General features: G+C 42.7%; 1 protein-coding gene across 5 annotated transcripts in view; it reads right to left on the bottom strand.

The window, feature by feature from the left end:
* Positions 1-24,900, bottom strand: part of PATZ1 (POZ/BTB and AT hook containing zinc finger 1) — a 55,286-nt gene that overhangs the window by 11,277 nt on the left and 19,109 nt on the right. For 2 of the 5 annotated variants that reach the window (XM_082254739.1, XM_082254738.1), the window contains exons 3-6: positions 21,679-21,742; positions 21,277-21,342; positions 15,843-16,014; positions 1,801-1,938 (exon numbers count right to left, since the gene is read on the bottom strand). In XM_082254739.1, the coding sequence (XP_082110865.1) occupies positions 1,801-1,938; positions 15,843-16,014; positions 21,277-21,342; positions 21,679-21,742 (440 nt within the window). The remainder of the gene's footprint in view (positions 1-1,800; positions 1,939-15,842; positions 16,015-21,276; positions 21,343-21,678; positions 21,743-24,900) is intronic. The other 3 variants (XM_082254741.1, XM_082254740.1, XM_082254742.1) reach the window with 3 other exon arrangements.

Here is a 24,900-nt window from a genome sequence, read left to right as displayed (position 1 = left end):
CTTTCTTTTGGTGGTATTTGATCACCTGTGCGATTTTTTGATCATGCGCTAGAAACAAAAAAAGAGCGTAAATTTTGCAAAAATAACAATATTTTTCACATTTTTTTATATGAATTTCACCAAAAAAAAAAAGTAAAAATCAAAATTTTTTAACATTTTCAGGCAAATTTGTTTTATGCTACATATGTTTTGTAAAAAAAAAAACGCAAAAAGCGTATTTTGATTGGTTTGCGCAAAAGTTATCGCGTTTACTAACAAAGGGAAAGATTTTTGTCATTTTTGGTGTTTTTTTTTTTTTTAACGAGTAATGTCGGCGATCTGCGATTTTTTTTTTGCGGGACTGCGACATTGCGGCGGACAGATCGGACCCTTGACTGACATTTTTGACACTTTTGGGGTTACCAGTGACATTACTGCAGTAATCAGTGCTATACATATGCACTACTGTAAAAATGACACTGGCAGGGAAGGGGTTAACTGTATTGGAGAGGGAGGGGTTAAGTGTGTCCTAGGGGCGTGTTTCTAACTGTGATGGGACATGTCTACTATTGTAAAAACAGAGATCAACGGTTCTACATAGTAGAACCGTCTAATCTCCATTTTTACACAGGGGAGAATGACAGGCGGCTTGTTTACATTTGCCGCCTGCCTTTCTCCCTCTCTACCGACGATCGCCGAGTGACCGGCGGACATCGGGTCCGCCGGTCACATGCACTGACTCCTTAGTGAACGAGCTGCGGCGGGCGCGCGCTCGCCCGCTATTGGCTCACAAGCCGGTGACAGGCTAGTGACGTATATATACGTCACTTTGCCTGGCCGGGGCTGACCGCCGCAGTATATGTACTTGCGGCGGTCGGCAAGTGGTTAAAGCGGTGTTCCAGCTGGGGAAAAAATAAAAAATAAAAGTCAGCAGACAAATACTAGAGCTGCTGACTTTTAATATATAGACACTTACCTGTCCAGGGAGCCAACGATTTTAGCACCCCAGCCTGATTTTTCGGCTGCCAGGTGCTGCCACTGCCGTTCGTTTTAAGGGAAACTGGCAGTGAAGCCTTTTGGCTTCACAGCCGTTCCCCTACTGCGCTTTCACGAAGCGCGCTGCGCATTCTAAATGGCTTGGCAGCATGGGGAAGGAGGAGGGGGCCGAAATCCAGAGGGACAGCGTTGTGGCGCTGTCTCCCAGAAGTGGGGAAGGATACCTGTCAAAAACAGGAACCCGTACCCCCCCCCCCCCCCGATAGGGGCCAAATGTGGCATCGGAGGAAGGGGAGGAAGCAGATGAGCGTAAGTTCTACTTTTGGGTGGAACTCCGCTTTAATGTAAATTTTATTATTTCTTTGAGCTGATTCTATATCAGATTATATATTTTGTAAACAATTTAAGAAAGCTTCACTGTAATTATCTTTATCTGTAACTATCAAGAAGAAATCAATATAAATGTTATCGGTTGTCGCAGGGCCTTTAAACAGCATGGGCCCCATTGGCTGGTGCCTACGCTGCCTATTTGTTAATTCGGAACTTGTGATAGTTGTGACTGCAGCTGGAAAACCCTCCTATTTACTCATTAGTGCATTGATCTGTTATGTAATCATAGAGACAGACAGAAAATGTGAAATTACTTTTTCTAAAATCTTTGCAATATATATGTACCGGTAATTGATTTGATGTTTTTTTTCTCAGCAAATATGGAGTTTCCCTTTAACATCCTGTTTTACTTGTGTGGGTAATGTACAGCTAACACCCCTCCTATCTCCGACTTGCGCCCCCCTCTGCACGGACAGCCGGCTGTGCAACGCTTGCCTTTCACGCCACAGGTCCGGACACATTGGAACAGTGCTGCACCATTTGGGGTGGATTCCGGCCGGTGAGGGCCTGCACTGAGGAGGGCGCCATGATGTGTTTTTACGTGGACTTTTAAGTAAGAGGCAGAGGAGAAACCTAAACAAGATAAAAGCAGATGAGTTGCTGCCACACACAAACCTCTGACTCCTTATTAGCTATATCATTACCTCCATACAGGTACATTTTTTCTCTCCTTATTCCTGACCCTGGAATCATCGCACAAATCCTCACAAATTGCTCTTACAACACACATTCCATTATTATTTCCTCACAACCACCAACAAGATTCTAACATTCACAATCACTGATCAACAACCCAGTGGAGTGCTGCACCAACTTGTGCAGATGCGCATTGATGCCTCCCTTTTCTGCTTCCTAATACAAATGTGGTTGTTTATGGCAAGGATAATTAAGCACATAAAAAGTCCTGCAAAGAATCAGCACCAGTAAATTGTACATACCTATGTATTGATGTGTGTGGTATACTATACAGTATATATACTGCATATGCACACTCACAATGTTTGTTTTAAAAAATTGTATTAATACATGACAAAGGATGCTCAGGGCACTATGGGTTATCGAAAGGGGAGAACATCCTAGTAGTTTCTCCCTTTCAGGCATGCTGCCTCTCATTGAAACCTGGGAAGAAACCATGAAGAGAAAAGGAGAGGGAAGGTTCACTTCTTTAGCAAACTGTGTGTAAATTTCAGCTTGAGATAGGAGCTGTGTTGTAAAGGGGCTAAGGCAGGGGTGTGCAACCTGTTGCACACCGATGTGTTCTTCGACCTCAAACCAGATAAGCACACTTCTGTTGTATCCTGCAATGCAGGAGTTTTGGTGTGCTTTCAGAAAGTGCAACACACCCGCAAGATATAATAGGAGTCTATGGCAAAGTGCATCTAACCCATAGAAAAGCCGCAGGTGCACTGCTCTACAGGTAAACAGCAGGGCATCAGTGTGAAAGCAGCTTTATAGGGGGCTCAAGACAGTAAGGGCCTGTTTACATTTATGGTTTGAGGGGCCTTAAAACCCCATAGGTGACGTGTTTGTACTACACACCCCCAATCACTGATGTAGTGTCAAGGGTTGCAATGGAGACCCTGCCCCATGCTTCAGGTCCCATTTTACATCACAATTGGACAGGAGGGGTGGTGGGAGTGGCATATACAGGAAAAGATCCTCTCATTTTCTTCCTGCAACCACTGAAATCTGGCTTCTCCTCCTTTCTCTCCTGCGGGCATTCAGTGGCTGAAGGAGGAAAATGTTCATTATACTGTTCAAAATAAAAAATGTAAAATTCTGAACCGTTTCATCTCATTGTGGCCCGCGACCGGTTACCATATTATTTAATTTAAAATTAAAGTCTTGTTTTGTTTAAAAATAACAAACATGTTAGGCCCCTTTCACAAATACAGACCGTTCGTCGGTTTTTTAACCATCCCTTGACGGATGAAAAACAGACATCAATGCATTCCTATGGAAAAACGGATGTAAATGGATGATTATCCTTTTACATCAGTTTACATCCGCTTCGGTCAACATCTGTTTTTTTTGAACGGATGAAAGCCCTATTTTTTCATCCGTTAAAAAAACAGATCGGATGAAAAATGGATGACAACGGATGAAAAACGGATGTGAAATTGATGATGACTGAAAAAAAAAAACTGAACTGATGAAATGAATGGTCCGTATGTGTGAAAGTGGCCTTATACTTATCTGCTCTGTGCAGTGGTTTTTTTCAGTGAGGAGCCCAGATCCTCCTCTTCTTTGGTCCCTCCTGGCTCCTTGCTTCTGCCAAGTGCCCCCACAGCAAGCAGCTTGCTATGGAGGCATCCGACCCAAGGCTCAGCCCCCGCCCCCTCTCTCTCCTCATTGCTTTACTGACTTTGATTGACAGCAGCAGGCACCAATGGCGACCGCTGCTGTCGTAGCCAAAGAGGAGGGAGAACTCCAGACAACCGAGACTCTGGTGCAACATCGCTGGATCAAGATGGGACTAAGGTAAGTATTAGGGGGCTGAGGGGGGCTACTGCACACAGAAGGTTTTTTTATCTTACAGCATAGAATGCATTAAGATAAAAAACATTCTGCCTTTAGAACCACTTTCGGTAGCCCTTGCTCTTCAAAAGGTTGAGCACCCCTGGACTAAGGAATCTAAGGAAAACATGTTAAAGGAGACTAAAGCTCCATCTGCTGATTGAAAAGAATACAAAATATAAATATGCATATGTAATATAATAATGTACATGGGAGTTATGACCTGCCTTAATGAACTCCCCCTCGTCTGAGAAATTACACTGAAATAAATGAGATGTAAGATTCTATTGATCGAATCATATACATTGCAAAGCAGCCATGCTTTGGATACATACGTTTAATTCTGATTATTGATAATAAATTCTGTATTTTCTATAATTTTTATTTTCCAATATTTTTTATTGAAAGTTTTTGTAAACACATGTTAACAAAACAACACACACAAAAAATCTATAATTTGTTTAAACATGTACTGTTACCATAAGACAAGACTGGTCGCTACTATTGTTATTTGAAATAATTTGTTATATTCCATATGCATACAATAAAATCACTAAACAGATATGTTTATTATTTATTTGGTGTGGCTCTGGTTTCCTGCTGTCCTTGAGATTTGTGTGATTTTACACAAGTAAAAGTGATTGATGGCCACCTATAACTAAGAGCAACTATTGGCTCTCTGGGGCGGTGCTATGGTCTCACAAGGGGCTCATTATTGTTCATATTGCAAGGATGTGAAATGTTTGGCATCATTCTCAATTTGCTAGAATATATCTTCTTAGTACGTCTATATTTGGTTTACTATTACTGTATCCTAAAGTGTTTTTTCCAATTGGAAGTATGTCATGTACGGTTGTTTTTAATATTATTATAATATAATTATTATACTGTATCTGCACTTGCTTCAATAAAGTGATTGGTGGCTGTGAGGAAATATCCGCAACCTCTAGTACTTACATTCATACAAGTCTGTTGAGCATCCCTGGCTCGCTCTGTTCCCAGATACTGCTGCTGCCTAGCCATATACTAGGGCCCATCTATCAGGAAGTGAACAGGGCTCCCCAATATTTGTAAGCGGTGCCCAATATTTGTAAGAGATGCACGCACCAACTTGTGCTTGCTTTATGTGTGCTTCCTACATTAGAAAGTAAGACCTTGTGTTAAAGCGCAAATGTTTCCGGGGGGAATATTCAGGGTGCCCAATATTCGTAAGCAATGCAGGCACCACAAAACCGGTCAGATGCCAAGTACAGGATCCCCACAATGCCCATGGGAGATATCAGTTCACTTTACTAAATATCATGGATGTTGACATTTAGTGTTTGGAGACTGTCAGCCTATATTGAATATATTTGCATGTTGTTCTGTGGAGAGCCTATGTTTTCTGGCAGATTTTGATAGACATTCTGCCCTCCTTGACCTTTACTTGATTTATGATGATTTCAGGAATGTGACCATAAGAGTGTTTAGTTCAGAAGTGTCCTATTAAAACAAAGCTTGAGGTGAATGGTATTTGTTTGAGATCCAGTGGATATATGGGACACTGTTCTAGCTCACTATCTGGCATGTGTGGTTTCAATGCACATTTTCAAGCAGTTCGTAATCTTTTGAATACAGCCTTTATTTTTGTGCCTGAGATATGAATTCATCACAGGAATTCATTTAATGATATCTTTCATTTGCTCATCATACATGACAATCATCTTCTAAGGCGTATTGAGCAATGGTGGCTTTCGGATATTTGCTCACTGGAGTGATTTCTCCTTATATTTAATATGTTTTAATTAGTGATCGACCGATATCGTTTTTTTAATACCAATATTTTGGTCATTGGATATCGGTATCGGCCGATATCTGCCGATATTTTTGGACATTAAAAAATTATTTCTTTTCATTTTTTTTTTTTTTTAGGTACTCCTTGTGGAGGGATCTGGGGGTCTAAAAGACCCCAGACCCCTCCTCGACACTGAAAAGCATTCAAAACGCCAAGTTTGGCTGTTTTGAATGCTGTCAGTTTTTTAAATTCGGCGCCGAGTACCCGGAAGTGATGTCATGACATCACTTCCGTTTATTTTTACATGGAAACCGGGGTCTTCTCTTTGGCGGTGGCAGCGGTGGAGGTAGGATGCCCGGGTCTCCCGGTGGGACGGGAGACCCGGGCAAGCCGCGGAAGGCGCCGGGAGGGGGGGGGGGATGTCCCCTCCCGACCCTTGTAATGACAGCTGAGCGGCTTCTCAGCCGCATCGGTTGTCATTACAAGTCAGCCGACCGTCGGCTATGGACATTGGTACCGGGGTGATGCCTCTAGCTGCAGGCTTCACCCCGGTACATGCACTTTCCCTAAATATCGGCAATATCGGCAAATCCAAACGCCGATACAGATATATCGGGGAAAGTGCATATCGCCACCCGATATATCGGTGTTGCCGATAATTGGTCGATCTCTAGTTTTAATACCACTATTAAGCCACCTTAACTAATTGCATGAATGCACCCACTGTTTGAACAAAGCAGAATGTTTTGCTGTTTCAAGCACTTTGTGCTGCCCTTAATATGACTTAGTCACAACAGATATGTCTTAAGTTGGGATGAATGCGCAATTTACAGCAATGTATGCACTGTGGATGTATCGCTAAGAAACTGAAGCGTTGTTTAAATCTCACATTTATATGATGGCAGTATATTTTATTACATTGCCATATAGCACTGTTTTGAGATATACAATTATAGAAACCGAGTTATGTTATGCTATCACCACCTGCCATAGTGCCACCTGTAATATATATTGCTTTACAAGAATGTATTATTATAGAAGGCCAATGTGTTGCTGTAACTGACATTTAACATATTAAAGATGTTAATGTTTTCCCACTGGAACAATGAAGTGACATTTCAGGATACCTGTCACCTTGGGTCTTTACTTTTTATTATTAAATCTTTTCACAATATTTTTTACACTGTACAGAGCTTCATTGGAATGTACATTTATGGAAAATGATGGGCTCATTCCCCAATCTCTAATTATTACAGGTACAACAAATGCATTGACTTTATGCTTCTTTTTCTCCTCAATTTTTTACTTTGTGGAAATTTTTTTTATATGAGATACGGATGTGACATCTATCGGAATGTGTCGTTTTAAAATAGATTGTACTAATATTCATCTCCAGCAACATGGGATACCCAGTGATCATGATATTTAATTGGGATATTTCCACTGTATTTATAGTTTTGTACTGATAAAACATCTTCATGACTTTCAGTGCAACTTTGGAGTCCGACTTTGATACAACTTTTTACACTCTGTGGCATTGAAGTCGTATCAAAGTCAGACCAAAAAATAGTGCAGGAACCTTTTCTAAAGTCGGACAGATTTGTGTAGTATCAGTTAAGAAAGCTCTCATAAGGTTACATTGAATTTCACATATAATCCGACTTAGGGTCTCACAAGTCGGATTCTATCCTATGCATCCGTGTGAACTGAGCCTAAGGGCTAACACCCTTGGATTGATAAACAAGCAGGATTTAAAAAATTTGAAACATCTCTGTAAATACCGGATCCCTCTAATATATGCCTTCTGCAGTCAAATGTCACATGAATTCTGAAGAAAATTTGCTGTGGATGCAGCACTTCAGCTACTGGGTATATACAGTAAATATAGGTAGATTTTTCTCTGCTTGCTTTATGTGTGATGCTTCCAACATTGGAAAGTAAAGCCTTGTGTTAAAGCCAAATGCAGCTTACTTTCAGGTGTTTGGAGAATAGTCTAAGATGCTTCTGAGATTGTTCACAGATTCTTAGGAAGTGCATTTGAATTTTCAGTTGAACTCCTTCTGTGCTGCATTGGGGGAAGAGGCAGCTCTTGTATAAACAAAAGCCCATTGACATAAGCCCTAAGAGTCTTTTAAGCAGTTTTAGGAATTGATGCATGTTGTTTGAAGATATCTTAAAGTACAACTAATGGCAAAACTTTTTTTTTTTCGTTTTGGATAGAGTGGAGAGGAATTAGAACACTTGCCAGTTTTTATTGCTGTCTGTGCCCCCATTAAGGAGATTAACTCTCTCTATTTGTACTGTTTACCATTATCATTGAAAGTGAAAATAAAAGAAAATCCCAAATTATGGAATGTCCCCAGAAAAGTAATAGAGGGGAAATCTTCCAATGGGGACATTAGTTTGGGTTCCCCAAGGAATTTCCTTAATTTGCAGGGATTTCTTCCCATTTCCTGTTTGGCTATGGGACAGGAATTGAAGGGAAATCTCCGCAAAGGGACACAGATGGCGCAAAAAAAATCTGACGGGTTATAACCTTTCTTGCTCTATCCAATCTTTCCAACCTTTCTTGCTCTATCTATGGTTCTACTTTAATTGTTAAGCAGTGTGAAGCTTGGTTATTAACTACAGTATGTGGAATGTAAATACATAAAGCTGAGCTCAGGGAGTATCTGCTATACAAAAAATAAATTACCTCTAATGATGGTTGTCCCATGTGTGGATGCTGCTGTTCTAGGTAAAACTCTTAATTTAATTAATTAAGTTTAATTTAGATGTAGAACTTCAGGCACTGAAACTTACAGTTGAGGCTCTGGTACAGTGATGATAGTGGGTCACGGGCTCTCTACCTTGTCCGTTCACAAAATGTCCTGTATTCTTTCACAGAATACACAGCATTCTGTGAATGGACAAAGGGAAGGGAGGGACAGAAGAAAATCATACTCCACCATCGTACATATACACAGAATGCCTTGTATTCCATGAAAAGAACACATGATATTTTGTGAATGGACAAGTAGGAGACCAAGCAACCATCCATCATCACTCCACCATAATAATGCCGTGTAAATGATCTGTAAGCAAAATGTTGTTGGCTAAATGACAAGTAAAATATATTCCTTACCCAATAATCATGACCAATAGGGCAATGCTCTATGGGTAATTCTCATTTACCTTGCTGTGAAAATGAAAGTTTTCTACAGTCCTCTGCAGAACTGAGAAAATTCTAAATACAGAATGATAAGGCTTAATGGGCAGCATATGGAAGCTACGGTGAATGCTGAATAACTGCAAAACACTGTATATTTGTGCTGATTTTTTTAACATATTTATAGAACTAATTTACAAAAACTGGAGCAATGAAAAGAGCAGTTACCAATTACAACCATTGAATGGTTCAGCATTCGTTAAATAAAAAAATAATGTGGCAGCTGTGGTTAAATGTTTTACTTCCTTCTTTTTTTTCTTTGCTCCAGTAACCTACTAGCATTCTTGTGCCAGTAAGTTTAACATACATTAAAGGGCATCAAATAGATTATTTGTGACTAATTTAGGAATTAAAAAAGGTATCTAATTAGTCCGGTATTGAATTGTATTGTATCTGTACTGCCTTCCCTCATTGTAAAGCGCTGCGCAAACTGTTGGCACTATATAACTCTTGTATAATAATAATATTAATAAAAGTATCTTAGGCTTGATGTTTAGTTGGATCATTCAAACGTGATTGTCTCAAGGATTTAAAATAATTGGCTTTGGATGAAGCAGACTATGAATAGGTAGGCCCTTCACTGCTGCAGTCAGGGAGATTGTGCTGTCTTCTCTATACCTAAAGCTGCAACCTTGCTGCAAAGATTTCCATTTGTTCTTCTGTACTTAAGCATTGAGTAGACTGTACCCTTTTACTGTGGAGAAACTATAGTGTTTGCCTAAATATTTTAAGTGGCACAGTTTATCAGATGAGTGGTGACTGCCATGCTGTTGGCTAAGCCAATATTTAAAGCAAAGCTATATCTAGATTCACTAAGTAGTGACGCTCAGACTGTATTTAATAGAAGCATGTTGGCATAATATAAGTGTGAGTTTACCACTACTAGGCTATCAGTGAAAAGTAATAGCTGATTGATTGCTTTGAGTTACTATACCACCTGGATTAAAATGTATATTTCCTGACAGACTCCATGGCAGCATACGTATCGGGTTTGGCCCCGCCTCCAAACCTACCCATAGGACCTCACTCCCATAAATCTTTGCTCCTGTTCAGCACACGTGTTCTTTTTTTGTCCTCCAAAGGATTACCTGATATCCTACCTGAAGATGGATTCCGGGTGATGGATGGCTCTACCTGTCGGGTATGGAGCTCTCCAATAAGCCCCAGCTGCTGCGGGGTATGGAGGAGGGGCGAAGATGTAGCAGCCTTGGCCAAAAAGCCCAGCTGCTGCGGGTGGCCGGTACCCTTGAAAGAGATAAGTCCGGTGTGCATCCATCCCTGGTGGTCTGCGGTTCGTGAGTACACTCCATGGCAGCTATGTTATATGCTTATATTTGCCTTTGTTTATATGTTTTTTCTCTTACCTGGTCTTTCCTGCCTTCCCTGGTGGCTAGTGGTCCGGGGCCGGTCAGCGGTTCACTTCCTGACCGGCCGCCGGTGCGGTGCGCTACTGCGCATGTGCGGCGCCTCCAGAACGAGGCTTGGTTCTCGCGCGTGCGCAGTAAGAGCGCGGCGCATGCGCAGTGAGTTGGCGTCGGCGGCGAGCGCTGATGACGTCACCAGGCGCCATATTTAAACCCCAGAACTGTCAGCAGTGTTGTGTTTATACACACTGCTGATACTGGGTGTTCCATACTCCGCATCTGATCGGTTTTTGGACGCCTGCTGTTCGTTGCCGCTCTGCCTGCTAACCTCTGGTTCTTGGTGAGTACTGGCCCCAGTTTGGGAGCCCCCCCCCTGGGAGCCCCCCCCCCCCTCCCCCCCCTCCTCTTTTGCTGGTTTTCTGACATTGCTGTCCGGCTCATTCTTGTAGGTCAGCATCAGAATGGAAGCTACTTTGCCCTCCGGCGGTCAGCCCGCCCCTAACAGGTATTTGGGGCTTCTTAGTGGGGCTGTGGGTTATAGGGGGTGGGGGTAGGAACTCAAGTGTTCCTAGCTTCCTGTCTGTTTTTTCTGTTTTTTCTCTTGTTCACAGCCCTCCTCGTTCAGAGACTAGGCACTCTTCTCAAAGAAGTGAAAGACGCTCAAGCTCTCGCCACCGGCACTCTACAGGAAAGTCCCGTTCGGGCTCACATCATCAAAAATCATCTACTTCAGCCAGCCACGCACGGAGACCTGACAAAGCAGGTTGCAGAGGCTGTGGCGCTAGTGTCCCGGAGAGGAAGCTTTTCTGTGATAGATGTTTCTCCCAGGCTGCGGGAGAAAGGGATACTTCCGATCAGCGCATTGAGGCTTTGGTCAAGAGAGTGGTTAAGGACTCTTTGGCAGAGTTGGGTGTCAGTCGTTCTCAAGACACTGCAACGGCTTCCCCAAGCCCCTCCCCTGTAGCACTACAGGTACAGGAAGATTTCGAGTCAGCCCACACAAGCCATCAGTCGATGCTCTTGTCAGGTAGCGACTCTGAAGATGAGGATCCCTGCTTGGGTTTTGAATATACCTTGGTGCCTTCCCTGGTTAAAGCGGTCAGAGAGACCTTAAATTGGGAAGAGTCAGCTGTTCCCCCTCCCAAGCAGAAGAAGTACTTCAAACAGCTCAATAAGGAGCGTGTTAATTTTCCCTTCCTGGGAGAGTTGGGTGAAATCATCTTGGAGGAGTGGAAAAAGGTGGAACGAAAGAATTCCTTAGTATCCAAGATGGCTAAACTTTACCCCTTCAAAGAGGATGATGTGAAACATCTTGAGTCCCCTCCCCTAGTTGACGCAGCAGTCATGAGACTGGTCAAGCACGTGACCCTTCCCTTAGAGGATACGGTCTCATTTAAAGACCCGTTGGACCGAAGGATGGACTCTGATTTGAAGAGAATCTACCTTACAGCAGGTATGGCCTGTAAGCCAGTCCTGGCTTTGGCTGCTCTATCCAAGGCCATGGAGTCTTGGGCTGATGTGGTAGACGAATCGGTCAGATCGGTTTCGGAGGAGGTGGCCAGAAGCGCTCCAATCCAGGAGCTTAGGCTGGGCGCGTCGTTCCTTGGGGAGGCTTCCATAGACTTGATCCGTCTATTGGCAAGAGTTATGCTGTCCTCGGTCACAGCTAAGAGAGCTCTTTGGCTCCGCCCTTGGGTGGCGGATCCGGCATCAAAGCAAGTTTGGTGCCGTATTCCCTTTGAGGGGTCCTCCCTTTTCGGGAATAAACTGGACGAGGCCATAGCCCGGGCTACAGGCGGTAAGTCTGGGTTTCTTCCCCAGGATCGGCGCCAGTTCAACGTCAAGAAAGGACAGCCTACCAGAAAATTTGTGCCTGACCGGGCCAGGGAAGCTCGTTCTTATAGACCTGGTCGGGAGTTCAACCGGAACTGGAGATCCAGACAGTCTTCCAGGAAGACGACAAAGAATGTCTCCTCTGGGGACCGCGAGCCCACTAAGTCCTTTTGAAGGTGGGCCCGCTCAGACATGTCGGGTGGGTGCACGTCTACGCTCCTTCCGACATGTCTGGGCGGCTTCGATTCAGGACCCCTGGGCCGTCAGGACGGTGTCTTCAGGCCACAAGTGGGTCTTCAAGGAGAGGCCAGGCTCAAGGTTCCTGCCTACTGCCATACCATGTCTAGAAGAAAGGCGTCAGATTTTGTTTTCTTACGTCGAAGCTCTCATTGCTCAAGGGGCTGTCATCTCCGTTCCAGAGTCAGAGCGAGGCCAAGGAATATATTCTCCGCTCTTTCTGGTCCAAAAGAAGAACGGATCATGGAGACCAGTAATAGATTTGACCTTCTTGAACAAATTCATAAAAAAAGAAAGGTTCAAAATGGAGACCCTGTTGTCCATACAGCAGTCAGTCCAGCCGGCAGATTGGATGGTGTCCATCGACTTGAAAGACGCCTACTTTCATGTCCCTGTGGACGAAGATTTTCAAAGGTTTCTCCGGTTCGAAGTGGGAGGATTACATCTTCAGTTTATCTGTCTCCCATTCGGGCTCTCAACATCTCCACGGACCTTTTCAAAAATCTTATTGGCCGTGGTAGCCCTACTGAGATTGAAAGGTATCCGTCTTCACCACTATTTGGACGATCTACTCCTGTTGTCCCAAGACAGAGACCAACTATTAGTTCATCTGGAGCAGGTCGTGTCCACTCTCCAGAAGTTTGGTTGGTTACTCAACAAGGAGAAGAGTCACCTGATTCCAACTCAGTCCCTGATCTATTTGGGCGCTCTGTTCGACACAGAGAAGGCGACTATCTCTCTTCCAGAGGAAAAGATAGGGACTCTCCGAGACAGGATTCGCTTTGCCCTCTCATCCTCTCATCTTCAGGCACGTCAATGTCTGAAGGTGATCGGGACTATGGTCGCAGTAGTCCCCATGGTGAAGTGGGCCCTGTGGAGGATGAGACCCTTTCAGAAGGGATTCCTTCAGCAATGGGATACGTGGCATCTGGATCAACGCATCTTCCTAACCCCTTCAATGAGAGCGAGTCTTCCTTGGTGGCTATGCAGAGACCACCTGCTGAACTGCCACTCTCTGAAACCAGCTCCGTGGGTAGTGGTTACCTCGGACGCCAGCAACATAGGCTGGGGTGCCCACTGTCTGTCGGAGGTGGCACAGGGCAGGTGGGAGTTTTCCACTCGAGGAATAGTATCCAACATACTAGAACTCCGAGCAGCATTCCAAGCTCTTCGAGCATTTGCTCACCTGACAAAAGACCAACCTGTCATGCTGCGCCTGGACAACACCTCAGCAGTGGCATACATCAGGAAACAAGGGGGTACACGCAGCTGGTCCCTATTGAGGGAAGTGGAGCCGATTATGTCCTGGGCACAGAAAAATCTCTCGAATCTTTCAGCGGTTTATGTTCCAGGAGTCCAGAATGTCAAAGCAGACTTCTTGTCCAGAGTGGATCTGGACAACAACGAGTGGTCCCTTCACAAGGAAACGTTCGACTGGATCCTAACATTGGGGTTTTCTCCAGAGGCAGATCTCTTCGCCTCCCCCTGCAATCACAAACTGCCGAAGTACTACTCAAGATTCAGAGATCCACAAGCATCAGGGATAGATGCACTCTCGGATCAGTGGAGATTCCACAGGGCATACGCCTTCCCACCAATTCCGATTGTGTTGCAGTTCCTTCGGAGACTCAGGTCGGAGCCAGTGGAGGTAGTGGCGGTGATTCCCTTCTGGCCGAACAGGCCATGGTTTCCCCTTCTGACGCTACTCAGTGTCCAAGATCCAATCCCGCTACCCTTCAGACCGGACCTGTTGTCCCAGGGGTCTGTACTCCATCCATGCCCAGACCGTTTACATCTCAAGGTCTGGATGTTGAGAGGAGGAGGTTACAGGCTTTAGGCTGTCCAGAAACGGCAATCTCGACACTACTTAGTGCTAGAAGAAGCTCAACGAACAGGGTGTATCAGAGAATCTGGGAAAAATTTTCTGCACAACTGAATACAAGGCCTGATCCTCAATCTTCAATTAAGATCCAGGATGTATTGAGCTTTCTCCAATCAGGACTGGATTTGCCTCTATCAGTGAGTTCGCTCAGAGTCCAGGTCTCGGCTATTTCTGCTTTTACAGGGATCTCCTGGGCCACTCATGCCCTAATTCGTCAGTTCTTCCAAGGGGCAGTAAGAATCAGACCTCAGAGAAAACCCAGGTTTCCCAAGTGGGATCTGCCACTAGTTCTGGATTTCCTGGCGAGTCAAATTCAAGACATGTTTGATTCTTTGACCATAAGAGAGCTTACACTGATAACAGTGTTTCTGGTGGCTATAACCTCAGCAAAAAGAGTGTCGGAAATTGGGTCCTTTGGGACACAAGAGCCTTTCTTAACCTTTTTTCCTGACAGAGTGGTGCTCATCCCCATGTTGGATGCGAGACCAAAAAGGACCTCTGTCTTCCATGAAAACATAGAAACAGTATTACCAACCTTTAGACAGGAAGAGGAAGAATCTTCGGTTCATCCGCTGGATGTTGGAGAGTGTATTAAGAGATATTTAAATGCCACTTCCTCTTTCAGAAAATCAGAACATCTTTTCGTTACCTTTTATGGAAAAAACAAAGGTTCAAGAGCCTCGACGAGATCCATTTCCTCTTGGATCATCCAGACCATCCAGTGGGCTTATAGGGCTAAGGGCTTGACCCCTCCAGCAGTAGTTACAGCTCATTCGACGCGGAGCATCTCTACCTCCTGGGCAGTATCCAGACATGTGGCTCCTGAAGTCATTTGCAGAGCAGCATCGTGGTCCTCTATTAACACTTTCTTATCCCATTACTGTGTTGAGCCAGCGGCTCTTTCTTCTGTGAATTTTGGTTTGCAAGTCCTGTCTGTTTGACAAAATGCATTAAAACTTTTCTGTTCAGCACCTGCCCACCCTGTGTGTACGGCGAGTTATTTCCCGATACGTATGCTGCCATGGAGTCTGTCAGGAAAACGGAAAATTTATATCAAATACTTACCGTAATTTTCCTTTCCTGATGGACTCCATGGCAGCAGGAGTCCCCTCCCGGATTTCTGTGGAGGATAGTTACAGAACACGTGTGCTGAACAGGAGCAAAGATTTATGGGAGTGAGGTCCTATGGGTAGGTTTGGAGGCGGGGCCAAACCCGATACGTATGCTGCCATGGAGTCCATCAGGAAAGGAAAATTACGGTAAGTATTTGATATAAATTTTCCGTTATTTGCTGCTTGAGGTCACATTTGCAATTAGGAAGGGTTTTGATCATATAAAATGTGTGTGTAAATGTTTATGTCCCTGCTTCTTGCTTTGGGAAGCACTGTTTTCTATGATGACATAAAACTCGATATTTAGTACTGTAATATAGTAGGGATTCTCTTCCAAACTAGAATCCTAATTTCAAGCCTTATAACAGCCATTCCCACCCACACAAATGCACTCATCCTGTCTTGCTTTGTAACTGCATTATCTTCATTTGTCATTGTACAAAAATATTATTACAGCAGACAAGGCCATTGTGGCGCCTTCATTATACAAAATATTTCCCTTCTCTGGCATAATTGCATATACTAATAGTTCTTCCTACTTGGTAGTTACCTCGATTACAAATGGTACAGAAGTTGCTAGGACCTTCACTGTGCTTCTTCAAATGGTCTGCCATATAAGCTGCCCGCAGGTATTTGCCACACACCTGACATGGTACCTTATCCTCATGACATGCCAAGTGTGAGCGCAGACGATCACGTGTGGCGAAGGAAGCGTTACATGTCTGAAAGCAGAGATAAAGATATTATCTTAAAAACTGGTTGGAAAAACACAGCACAGTAAAGAAAATTAAAGTAAAATTGCTTTCAGCATCCCTTGCATTTGTCTTTGTGTACAAAAGAGTTAAAGTCCTTTGCCCACAAATTGTATGTGTATGTAAACCTTAAAGGGGGTACACACTATAAGAAAATTGGGCGGATTTTCCTCGTTGTCAAGGAAGGAAATAATGTATAAAAATTCTCGTACGGCAAACCATCTTTTTTGTTGTTTATTGCTTCTGATCATGCGCAGGCTTTCATGTCTGATTTTTAAATTGGTGAGTTTGCAATTTTTATGTCACACAATATTTGTGCAGTGTTTTTTCAAAAAAAAAATTTGGGGAAAAAATACACTTTTAAAATTTTAATGCAAAAAAAACACAATACATAACCTAATTTTTTTGTAATGTCACTCCAAGTAAATAATGTCACTCCGAGTAAATAGATGCCAAACATGTCAATCTTGCACATGCCTGCTCAACAGTAACAAACAACGTAGATTTTACTATCCACAGACGACACTTTAAGAGCTAGTTTACACTTGCTTCAAAACAAGGCTTCAGACACGCTTTGTTAAAGCTCTCTGAATGCCAGTCAAAGCCCCTGTCACTAAATAAAACATTAGCTTACAATTCTGTTTACACCTTGCTTTTGTTTGCTTTGCTTCAAAAATTATACCCTATGTCACGTTAGTGGTACTTCAAAGCATCTTAAAAGCTCGCTTGAAGCATCATCGATGCACCACTGAAGCACCACTGAAGCATCATCAAAGCACCACTGAAGCATCATTGAAGCACCCCTGAAGCACCAAAAACACATAAAAAAAGCAGGTTGAAGCAGTAGGCGCTTTAATGTGGGTTGAAGCCAAAGCAAGTGTAAATGAGCCCTAAGAGCTAGTTTATACTTGCTTTAAAATAAGGCTTTAAACACGCTTTGTTAAAGCTCTCTAAACAGCAGTCAAAGCCCCTATTGCTAAATAAAATGGTTAGCTTACAGTCCTGTTCACACCTCGATTTGGCTTTGCTTCACTTCAAAAATTATAGCTCATGTCTCTTTAGTGGTGCTTCAAAGTGTCTTCAAAGCCTCCACAGAAGTCTGTGAAAAAGTTCACTTGAATCACCACCAAAGTATCAGCGAAGCAACACTGAAGCATCTTCGAAGCACCACTGAAGCTTCATCAAAGCACCATCGAAGCATCAAAAACAATTTTAAAAAAGTATATTGAAGTGGTAGGCGCTTTAATGTGTGTTGAAGCCGAAGCAAGTGTACCCTTAAAGCCTTTACAGGTTACAACTTTAGATTTACAGAGGAGGTCTAGTGCTAGAATTTCTGCCCATGATCGATCCCTCGTTCCTCACAAGTATAGGATGATCGCTGTTTGCATGTGTGTGGGACCGACGCATGAGTTTGTCCTTGTGCACTAGCACGGGGGGGGGGGGGGGCTGGAACGGGGGCACTTTTTAAATAGTCTTTTTTTTTTTTTTTACACTGTTGTGACATCCTTGTGACAGCAATAGACATGTGACAGGTACACTTTATAGCGGGATCTGGGGTTAATTAGACTTTGCACTTGAAAACATTCCAAACGCCAAGATCAAAAAATGGCGCTGTTGACATCCCAGTAAACGGGAAGTGATGTCATCGATTCCGGGTTACCATAAGGGAGACCCAAACAAAGCCAATTCTAGCTTGTATGGGTCACCAGGAAAAAATAAAGAAAAAAAAGTCATGATTACAGGTTTACTTTACTGTGCAGACACTAAGAAGTATGCACTTACCTTTCCTGTGATCCACCTAGCCAGACTGATCAATTATAAGACCAAGTTTACTTTGACTGCGGAGATTAGCTAATTTAGGGTAGTATTTTCAAGTGATGTTGTTGATTTAAGCATGTCTTGCAATGATCAGGCCATATATAACATTGTTACAATATGACAATGAGTGCCTTCACCATTCCCATGTGCTGGGAAATCTTTGCATTAAAGTGCCAATCCTAGACTGGCATTAACATGCAGGCTCCTCTGTCACGACTTAGTTAAATTGGCTACCAGTGCTCCTGAGACATGATATAGGATGGACGGCTGTTTCTCTGCCCTAATGTCACCCTAATGCTAGCAATATATTGTTTAGTCTTGTTAAAGTGTTACTAAACCCAGGATCCTGCATTCACTATCTGGTCTCCCACAGTACACAAAACATGGAAATTCAATTTTAGAGCAGTCTTTTGACTTCTATCAGTGTCTGGTTAAAGCTTGAAGGAGTTTTCATTCTCCCCTGATTGTGCTATGAGGCTGCAAGACCCCTGACCCCCTGTCTGGACAGTGCTAATTGGACCTGTGCTGATCACATGGACTCTCCCAAGAAAAAAAAAAAAAATATCAAGCAATACACACCAATCTGAGCACGTGCTGCTTGCTCCCAAGGCTCTGTCCTATAAGAAGATGGTTTGGGGAATGTGGAAGGGGAGGATCTTGGAAGACAGGATCAAACAGCCTTTTTTAGCCAATGCAGAGGATTAACCCCTTAGGTTTCACAGAGTATAACAAGCATGCTTTACTGCATATACACACTGATTTTACTGTTGTGGGTTTAGTATCACTTTAAGTTTTCCATTTCAATGCTAATTAGCATCTAAAATATGATGATCAAAAAATATATGTATCATTAACGTGTTGGAAAAAAAAACACTTGATTACACTACACTTCCTGCAACCTTGTCAATAATGGTACTCAACCCAATCTCACAAAAACTAAATTACAATTTTTTTTTTAAATCATTTAAAAACGAAAGTGTGTGGGCACTATGAAACCTATTTATAAAGCCAAGCCTGTGAAATTTACCAAAAATTCACTGCAGGTGAATCATTTATTCATTTAAAACACATGCTCTAGAAAAATACACCTGCAATGAATGTTTAAGGAATGGTACATTAAATGATTTTTAAGGCCTGATTCCCATCCGTGTAGTGTGGTACGCTCATTAACAAGCACTACGCTACACATTTACATGGACTGCTTTAAGGCAGCCCATTCATTGTGAATCGTCTGCTAACGCATCCCAGAGCAGATAAAGTTCAACTCTTTTCCAGGAACGCACTGCACTACCATGTACCACAGAGTGGTTAACCCGTCTTATAGAGATACTACAACATAAACTCAGGTAAGGCTTTATCTACAGACTTGCACTGAAGACCATTTAACCACTTGCCGACCGCTCACTGGAGCTCTACTGCGGCAAAGTGTCTCGTTCCCGTCCAGCGACGTAGACCTATGTCGCTGGACTCCTCCCCTGGTGGGCGGCGCACGCGCGCTGCCGGAGGCTCGCTCCCGCTGTATTCAGTCACAGCGGGAGTTGGGCCAGGGGAGGAGCGGCGGTGATCACCGCCGCTCTTCTCCGATCGTCGGGGAATCGAGTTTGGAGATCCACCCGCTTGTGTAAACAAAGCGGGCGGATCTCCTAAGTGACAGACAGTGACAGACTGCAGGGTTCAGTATAGCTGAACCTGCAATCTGTCCCTGTGTCACTCAGTCACCTCCCCCCACACACGTTAGTAAGCACCAGGCATACATTAACCCCTCCCTCTCCAATAAAATTAACCCCTCTTCCCTGCCAGTGTAATTTTTACAGTAACAGTGCATATTTATAGCACTGATTACTGTAGTAATGTCACTGGTACCCCCAAAAGTTGCAAAAATGTCAGTCAAGGGTCCGATGGGTCCACCGCAATGTCGCAGTCCCGCAAAAAAAAAAAAAAAATCGCAGATCGCCGCCATTACTCGTTAAAAAAAAAAAAAAACACCAAAAATTACAGAAATCTTTCCCTTAGTTAGTAAACGCAATAACTTTTGCGCAAACAAATCAAAATACGCTTATTGTGATTTTTTTTTTACCAAACATAGGTAGCAGAAAACAAATTGGCCAAAAATTTTAAAAAATGTAGATTTTTACATTTTTTTGGGGGGAATTTCATATAAAAAAATGTGAAAAATATTGTTATTTTTTCAAAATTTACGCTCTTTTTTTGTTTATAGCGCAAAAAGTAAAAATCGCACAGGTGATCAAATACCACCAAAAGAAAGCGCTGTTGTTTGGGTACGGCGTCGCATGACCGCGCAATTGTCAGTTAAAGTCGCACAGTGCCGAATCGCAAAAAGTGGCCTGGACGTAAGACAGCAAAATCCTCTGGTGGTAAAGTGGTTAAGGGGCATTGAAGAACAGTGATGTCCCATCATGCAAACATCTCAACAACACACAGAAGCAAAATAATACATGCAATTTTATGGATTAAGAGCCGGTTCACACTACCACTACCAGAAAGTCGCCCCGTGACTTGAAGAGACTTGTTTAGAGACTTGGAAGAGACTTGTGCACTACTTTGAAGAGACAGGCGACTTTGTCTGTGGGGAATGCCTGGCTAATCTCTTTCTTCTTCCTGGAAAGTCTGATAACAAGTCATGTCAATTAAGATAAGGAGGCGACTCCCATTGAAGTATATGGGACAGTCGGATCACAGGTCGCCTCAAAGTAGTACAGGACCCTTTTCTGAAATCGGAGCAACTTCAGTAGTGCCAATTAAGACGGCACTGATTGATTAACATTGCTTTTGTTATGTCAAGCTACCTGGGGCAACACAAGTTGCCTCACAAGTCGCGCTAGTGTGAATGGGCTCTCACAGTCATTTCAATCGGCCTGCTTAATGCCCACTAACCCACAAAATTTTACATGCCCATTATCTTAAAAAGCGCTGAGCTGCAGCACTTACCTGTGAACTAGCATGCTAATTATGAAGGGGATTTTCACTTGATATACATTATATGGTAAGTTTGCCCAAAAATTCTATTTCAGTTTTTGCTACATGCTGGAAAGTAAAACCATCCTATATCTTTTAGGCACTCTATTGGTATCTGCATCTGAGTTTCTGACCACCTGCTGTGGCCATTATGAGGGGTTCCCGCTTTACCTGCTGGATACAAGAGAAGGGAACGGAGCACACTATGGAGGGCAGGAACACCCAAACCCCCTCAGAGTCTGACTCTTTTCACCAGTTCCACCTATAGCAGCTAACAATAATGCAAAGACTTGCTCACATACATACTAGATGATACATGCACACAGACGAAACGTCTGAAAAATGCCATACACTTTTTAGGCCCAATTAAATCACCAGTCCCGCTTCTTAGCTCCAGAAAGTATATTCAGGTTGTGTTTCATTTTTATTTTGCATTACCTGTCCTCCTCCTCCTCCTCTCTCCTGATCACTGTGTACTTGGCTGGCAAATCCTTCTGCAGATTTCTAGTTTGGAGAAAAATGGGTGTAAAATCATTTTTTGTGGGCCCTTTTATTAGGAAAATGTGACTTGTCAAAACGATATCAAATTCTGCACAGCAGATCAGTCTAGTTAGGAAATAAAGGCAGTGAAAGTATTTAAAAAATGAAAATTGTCAAAATGTAAATTTTATTACCCTTTACCTGGACTTGTAGATGCAAGAAATGGACAATTATTATAATATACTGCAGAAACAGTGCCTGTAAAGTGGGACTGGTGCTTTAAGTCGCACAAGGGAAATGTTGACATTCAATCACTTTCACAGGACTGTAAGCCACAGTCCCCCATCCCCAATGCCATACCTCACACTTGTGCGGCCTCTCGGATGTGTGAACCTGTTTAATGTGTCCATTAAGGTGGTCTGGCCTGTAAAGAAAAATAAAAGCAAAGATCATCAAAAAGGAAACGAGCAAGAACTATTCCATTAATTTCAACCAATGCATTTCTTCGTCCTTATACATTTTGATTCACAAAACCATAAATCACCATGGCCAAGATGCTATCTGCATGGAGTTTGCATGTCCTCCCTGTGCTTGTATGGGTTTCCTCTAGTTTCCCCCACACTCCAAACACATGCTGGTAAATTAATTGGCTCCTGTCTAGAAAAAAAAAAAAATAAAATATAAATATATATATATATATATATATATTTTTTTTTTCTAGACAGGAGCCAATTAATATAATATATATATATATATATATATATATATATATATATATATATATATATGCCCTAGCATGATAATCTACTGAATTTGTCCAAGATGGCTGCCTCAGTATCTGCCTCCAACAGCAGATAAAGTGCTTTGAATCGCCATAAAGAAAAATGATATATAGAAAAAGTCAATTCACAAAATACAGCTTTAGGATGGTGAGCTTTGATCAAATATCTATTGAATTAAGTAGTGATAGTTTGTGTAAAAATAAGCATATTTACAGTATTTTAAACAATTTTGGAGACAGTTATAATGCAAAAAAATACTGAACAGAGTTAGTGCCAGTTCACATTTGTACGATCACAGAGATTGCATGTAATTCCGAGCGCACTGCTCCTAAAATTACATGCGATCTCTGTGCGGTGCAAATTCAGCCATACAGTTTGTTCGCAATCGCACTAAAAGACGCACAGGACCCTTTTTTTGGTCCGCAGCAGAATCGGATCGCATGGTGGTTCACACTAGTGCGATCCGATTCTGTGCGAACTTTCAGATCGCACTGCGATATGCGATCTGATCTGGGGGTGTCGTTAACTTTTAATTGACACCCCCAGAGTATCGCATATGGCAGTGTGAACTGCCAGGGGTGCGGATGCGATGCAGGAATACGCTGTATATTCGCAGTGTTCCCGCATCGCAGAAATGTAAACCGGCACTGAAAGTGTATCTAAGCCCATTGTTTTTTTTTTTTTTTTTTACGTTTTGGATAGGGTAGGGAGGGGTTAGAACCAAATTGTACCGCTGAAGCATAAAATCCTGATTTTTTTGGCACAAGGAAGGCACAGGTGAAGCGTGCCACCAGCTGCCAGCAGCCTGTCAAAATCAATGACAAGCTTAAAAACAAAGGGACTGTACGTGGCTGGACGGTGTTCCGAGGAGAACTCACCTTTAGGGCCATATGCATTCAGGGACCCCTTTTTTTAAAATGGGACACAAACATCTTTATACATACTAATAAAAAAAACAACTCATCAGTCTTAGTGAACAGCATCTACTAACTCTAACAGTCAATGGGAAGTTATTCTTTATTTGTCGTTGCAGAAGATCCAATGAGGCCAGATGTGACCACAGTGCTCAGCCTAATGCCAAGAAAGAAAAGTTTGAGATTTTAGGGGTGGGATATCACTACTGTTGTTGCAAAAACTATTGGTAATTTTATTTAGCGCTGTGATTGTCCCTTGCCAATCTGAGGTGGATTTACCTTTTAAAATGCGTTTTCTATGAATTATACATAGAGAATGTCTTCTGAATTTTCCTTACATAGCATTGCACACCTATTTAAGTAAACCTGGGTAATTCAAACTAAGCCTATGATAAAAAAAAAAAATGCATGAGCAGAGGCCCCAACCCATACTGCTATCCTGGCCACCCTATTGGTCCTTTATAGTGAAAGGTGATCTCACCAGCCAGTAGAGAGTCTCAAAGGGTAATTTTGCCTGTAATTTCAGTGTGCTGTATCTCAGGATGCATTCTTGTTTTGACGTGCGGTTTGCACTTAAGTAACCTCTGCTTAAGTATTTTTCCATCACATTTAGTTGGCCAAGTTTGTGGCAGGTTTTTAATTAGTGCTCCACTAAGATATATAAATATCATAGATATAAAATATATAACAGATCTATAAAAAAAATGAATGTACTGCACCTAAATAACAGGCAAAAAAAACAAAACAAACAAACAACAGCAATGAAAAAAACTAAGACCCCGTTCACACTGGGGCGACCTGTCAGGCGACCTGGTCGCCTGACAAGTCGTGGTGGGTCGCCTGCCATAGATTAGCACAGGACCCGTCGCTCCGACTTAGAAAAAGGGCCCGGAGCTTCTTTGGGGCGACCTGCATTGACTTCAATGATATGAAGTCCGTGCCGGCCGCTCCGAGATCGCGGTGCGAGCTGCGCACCGCGACTTCACAGGTCGCCCCAGCAAGTCGGGTCGCCCCAGTGTGAACGGGGTCTAATAATTAACCATGTGCCTACTGGGCAATTTTACCAACTTCCTGACCAGGCCAAATTTTCAGCTTTCAGCGCTGTCACACTTTGAATGTCAAATGCGCGGTAATGCAACTCTGTACCCATATGACATTTTTGTATCATTTTTTCACAGAAATAGTGCTTTATTTTGGTGGTATTTAATCATCACTGGGTTTTTTATTCTTTGCTAAACAAATGAAAAAAAAAAACAAAATATTTTGAAAAAAAAAAAAAAAACATTTTCAGTTTGTTTTAAAATATTGCAAACAGGTAATTTTTCTCCTTCACTGATGTGCACTGATGAAAGATTACATTCACATAGGCAGAAAAAGTGTTAGCATGTTATAAATCCCACAGAATGCTATGGATTCACTCTGGCACCACCAACCAGGCACTCCTATAATTCTAAAATATCAAAGTGTGATGACAACACTTGGAACCCGCCCTACACATGAGTTTCGTCAGAACGACTTGAGCCCCTGAGGAAGTTATTCAGATGAAACTCGTACATGTAGGGTGAGTCGTCATCACGCTTGGGTGTTTTTGAGCTATGGGAGTGCCTGGTTAGTGGCACCAGAGTCTGTAGTGTTTTGTGGGTTTTATGGCATGCTGACACTTTTTCTTCCTATGTGACGGTAAAACTTTATTTCTTAATAACATGTTTTTAAGAGGTACGTCACTCTCTTTTTTTAAGCATATGGAATTTCCTTCTTGAGGTATCTGTCTTAGATCCGGATTCATATATGAGGACAGCAGTTCAGAGTGGATTATACCAAAAGGGCTTTCAGACCTTCAATTAGTCTTGGGGGTCGATTTTGACAGTGAGCTGCTCTCCTATGGG

This window comes from Pelophylax lessonae, assembly GCF_965119305.1.
Source record: "Pelophylax lessonae genome assembly, chromosome: 1".
In the NCBI taxonomy this organism is placed as follows: domain Eukaryota; kingdom Metazoa; phylum Chordata; class Amphibia; order Anura; family Ranidae; genus Pelophylax; species Pelophylax lessonae.
The sequence above is the reverse complement of the archived record's forward strand: the minus strand, read 5'-3'. Positions and strand labels throughout refer to the sequence as shown.